The sequence below is a fragment of the Hipposideros armiger genome, unplaced genomic scaffold, assembly GCF_001890085.2.
Source record: "Hipposideros armiger isolate ML-2016 unplaced genomic scaffold, ASM189008v1 scaffold_619, whole genome shotgun sequence".
NCBI classification, from domain to species: Eukaryota; Metazoa; Chordata; class Mammalia; order Chiroptera; family Hipposideridae; genus Hipposideros; species Hipposideros armiger.
This window is the reverse complement of record NW_017731969.1, coordinates 972,077-976,742: the sequence shown is the minus strand read 5'-3', so window position 1 is coordinate 976,742 and position 4,666 is coordinate 972,077. Positions and strand designations below refer to the sequence as shown.

General features: G+C 47.9%; 1 protein-coding gene across 1 annotated transcript in view; it reads right to left on the bottom strand.

Annotated features, from left to right (window-relative positions):
* The window catches only part of PRKD2 (protein kinase D2), a 39,253-nt gene that overhangs the window by 23,604 nt on the left and 10,983 nt on the right, over positions 1–4,666 (bottom strand). Inside the window, exons 5-6 of the mRNA XM_019625205.1 lie at positions 1,033–1,187; positions 621–928 (exon numbers count right to left, since the gene is read on the bottom strand). Coding sequence (XP_019480750.1) covers positions 621–928; positions 1,033–1,187 — 463 coding nt within the window. The remainder of the gene's footprint in view (positions 1–620; positions 929–1,032; positions 1,188–4,666) is intronic.

Genomic DNA, 4,666 nt, shown 5'->3' with positions numbered 1-4,666 from the left:
CTCTAGATTTCTATGATTCGGGACTTCTAAGTCTCCAGAAACTGATTATTCCAAGGTTCTAGGATCCTGTGCATCCAAAATTCTAGTACCTAGTTGTTCCAGTGTATTCTAGAATTGGATAGTTTAAGTTTTTATGGATTCTAGAATTTGATCATTCAATATTCTGGGGTTCTAGAATCTAGAATGCTAGGATTTCTTGGGTATATAATTCTAGATGTCTAAGACTCGAACTGGATGCTTCTAGGCTTCTGTTATTCTCAAATCCTATGGTTCTAAAGTTCTAATATTTTGAGAATCTACAATTTGGTAGTTCTAAGATTTATGAGTCTAAAGTTCTATGATTCTTTTGGCTGAATCCCATGACCCAGAATTCTTGAATCCTAGGTTTCTAAGGTTCTCTGATTCTAGAATTCTCAAGTTCTACAGCTTTAGAATTTCATGCTGTCTTACGAATCCAGGTTTACAAGGTCCTAGGATTCTAAGTTTCTTATGACTAAGGTTCTAGGATTCCAGAATTCCAAAAGTTATAGAACACCAGGATTCAGGGCACACCCCCTGTGAAGGCCCTGTGCTCCTAGGATTGGAATACTGAGATACTTGTGTTCTGCCACAAGCCCAGCTAAGATCCTATGCCTATGGGTGTGTATAGGGGGAGGTAGTTCTGACCCTGTCTGTCTCCCACCCCACGCGGGGTCCCCTGCTGACCTTTGCACTGAAGACCCTGGCGGAAGAGGCCCTTGAGAAGTTTCTTGCAAGCCTGGCAGACGGTGGGTCGTGTGTAGCTGTGGATGAGGAAGGTGTGTGGCACCTTGACCTTGGAGAGCAACATCTTGTCCAGCTCGATGGGGCGACCCGTGTAGGATGAGGCAGACGATGAGGAGGACGACGAGGGGGGGCGGCGAGGCAGGAGCTCGGTGGTGCTGCGGCTCTATCGGTCAGCAACAGTGGAAGGGGCACATCAGAGAGTTGCCGCATGCCTGGGCCTCGTCACCCCCCTCAGCCACCAACCTAGCCCACTCTCCAGCCCCTCACCAGCTCGTCAGCCAGGCAGGGCAGGGAGTCCGAGGTGCCCAGACGCAACGAATGGCCACTGGCCAAAGACGTGGACGACAGGCGACGCTTGCGGGCCCCACTGCAGTTGTTGGGGATGCTGAAGGCGCAGCGTTTGTGGTAGTTCAGTCCGCAGCCTGCGGGGGGCGCCAGACGGTCAGAGACATAGCTTCCACCTGCCCTGACCTCTAAAGCTCTGGCCCCCTTCTCCTTTTCTGCAGCTCTAGAAGTATTCTAGATCCCTCAGGACGCCTCTCAGTGGTGTGATTAAAGTCAATACAAATCTACAAAAACCCAATTCAGGCAGAACAGCTAATGGCCCAGAACCTTCAGGAATGAAGGTTTGGGCCACACCAAGCATCACGAAGCAAGTGAGGTGCTTGCTGAGGGTAAAGGGAAAACGGATTGGGGAGTTGAAGAAAGAAGCCACTACCGTGTGACCAAGTTGCAGAAATGAAGTCTGTAATTGTTAGGAGTTTTTTCCTCCTTATTTTATGAATATTTGTGTGTATACCAAGTATTTTTGTTTTCTCCCCTCTTCCACCCCCTTATCACCTAACATAAGATAGTAATAGTAAACATTATATCGTGGTATTTAAGTTATAGGACGTCAAAGGAGAAGAATGAACACCGACCACCCAAGGAAACACATCTTCTTCTGGGGAAAGAAAGGGTTAGCGTGTTTTCCGTTGTACTCAGGATGGTTGTATCATATCAGGTGGAAGCATGACTTTCTTATTGGTTAATTGGTTTTTCTTTTTAAACTTTTCTGTTTTTAATCCTCATCCATGAAAGAATTAGGCTCAGCTGGAAGTTCCCATTGGGTTTCCTGAGCCCTTGCTCTAATCCATCTCTGGTGATTCTAAATGGTTCCAGGACCGCTGTCTGACCTGGAGTAAAGAAAGTTCCTCCAGCCTCTGGAAGCTTCTTTCAGAGCGCTTCGTAAAGCTTGTCTTCTGGTAGCCCGCCTGTTACAGACTTTCCAGCTCAGTAATTCTCCATCACAGGCACCGTCTCGGATATGTGATGTCACACTGCAGAGGTACAGTTCAGGCACGCTGTTGGCGCTGTGAGAAAACCTTCCGGGTGGCAAATGGCCTTTGCACACAGGAACCATTTCCCAGTTTTGGCCTTTCATCACTCATATGCTTCGCATAATTTCAGAATCTCACCCATGACTCCCGATATAAGTATCCAGGTAGAGGCCAACTCTTATAGGAAGGTGTCAGTGGCATTAAATACAGTCATTTGGGTGTCTTTTGGAGCCAAATGAACTTGAAGCATTATCTGTGATGCTAGGCCAATGACGTCCATGCTAAGATTGCCCATTAGAATTTGATGACACCAGGGTTGCACCATGATGAAAGTTACATATGCCAAGACATCAAGAGTTGACTATGATGTGTGGATGATAGCAATGTTGATAGCAGCGTTGAATGCAATGAATTTGTTTTCTGCAGGCCTGGTATGGCTATTATAGTGAGTCCTTAAATAATGCCACAATATATTGAGGTCTGCATAACAATCCTAGTTGATGATGTAGGTCATCTGGAAAATAGGGCACCGAAGACCTTAGATTTCCATATGAGCATGACAGCCACAAAGCTGGAGATCCTCAGACAATGGAATATCTGAGAACATGCCTCTAATTGCAGGCACACCGAACAGACAACGGTGGGGCAGATCATCATTGCCGAATGGATGGCCCTCATCTGCTGTGTGTAGAGCATAGCCAAGGCATGTGGCCTTCATTGGCAGGTGGGCAAGATCTCAACATTCTCACTCAGAAGCATAAAGATGGAAACAGGGGACCTGCAAGCCTAACGCTTGGGCTTAACCTTGAGACATCTTGGCATCATTAAAAGTATGATTTAAGGGCTGGCCGAGTGGCTCAGTTNGCAATGATGGTGCCAACTTGGGCCAGTGAAGCAACGTCCTCTACAACTAGACTGAAGAGCAAAAGGACAGCAACTTCTCTGTTCCCCTTCCCCCAATTCCCCAGCGCTGTTCCCATCCCCCAATTCCCCAATAAAAACCTTTACAAAAAATAAAAAATAAAAAGTAAAGTCTGGGTGCTTAAATGGTTCACCTCAGGAACTTGGGAAATTTACAAGAAGAGGGTGATGTCAACCTATCGTGGAAATTGAGAAGGGCATCCCCAGAGGGCACCCTGGGTACCTCTGGGCCTTGCCTCCCTCGACTTCCTCTTCCTCACTGGCATGGAGGACATTTTCTGAGTGTGAGCCCGGGATGACACCGGAATCGTCTGACTCATCCATGAGGGCGCTCTTGTCAGCCTCACTGAAATCGGTGGCCTCCTCCATCGGCACATCTGGGGGGGCAGGGCATCAGAGGGACCTCCATCCAGTCTGGCCCCCAGCCCCTTCCCGCTCAGCCCACAGCCTCTTACCTCCATTGATAAGAGCCTCCCCCAAACAGTCATTAGGGACACGGGTGGCGCAGCGTTTGTGACAGTTAAACTTGCAGTCTGGAGTAGAACAGGAAACAAGGAGACAAGTAGGAGGGGAAGAGAACTCACCTGTAAGGGTTCAATCTTGACTCCTAACCCCCAGGCTTAAAAAAGCTCTTGCTATTTGGGACAGAAAACCTGGCTGACCCTCTCCTGGTCATCCCGTCCCCTCTTTGAACTAGTTTCCCCAACTATGTAGAGACTAAAAAAATAGGAGGGCCAGATTAAGTGTCTGTGGCTCTAAAGTCCTATGACTCTAAGGATCTAAAGTTCAAACAGTATAAATATCCATTGCCCTCAACTTCTAAAATTCTAGAATGTAACAGGGTCTAACATTCTGATTCTAGACTTTGAACATTCTAGGGCAGGGTTTCTCAACCTGTGGCACTATGAACATTTTGGGCTGGCTAATTCCTTGTTGTGGGGGCTGTTTTGCGCATCATAGGATGTTTAGCAGCACCCCTGACCTCGAACCACTAGATGTCAGCTGCATCATCCCCGTATGACAAACAAAATGACCTCCAACATCCTCTGGTGGGTGGGTGGGGAATTGCCCCTGGTTGAGAACCATTGTTTTAGAGTGTGATGATTCTAAGGGTCTAGGATACTGTATATCAGAGATTCTAGAATTTGATGTAAACCTATTTTGTAAGGTTCTATGATTCTAGATTTCTAAGACTCCATCATTCTGGACTGCTAAGAATCCCTGCTGTCAAGGCTGGCAGAGTGGCTCAGTTGATTAAGAGCTTGCTCAAGAGTGCGAGCTCTGAGCAAACAGGGTCGCTGGTTCGATTCCTCCATGGGCCAGTGACCTGTGCCCAAGCTGAGCTGCCACTGAGCTGCTAACAGGTGGCAGGATGGCTCAGCTGGTGAGAGCACGTGCTCCTAACAACAAGGTTGCCTGTTGGAGATGGTGGGCTATGCCTGTCCACAACTAAGACTGAACTCAGCACCTTGAGATGAGCTGCCGCCCGGGTGGCTCAGGGGATAGAGCACGCGCTCTTAACAACAAGGCTGCCAGTTCGACTCCCACATCAGATGGTGGCTACGCCCACTCACAACTAAGACAGAACTCGGCACCTTGAGCTGAGCCACGCGACTAGACTTGGAGCTGAGCTTGCTGCTCCCTTCATAATTAAGATTGAA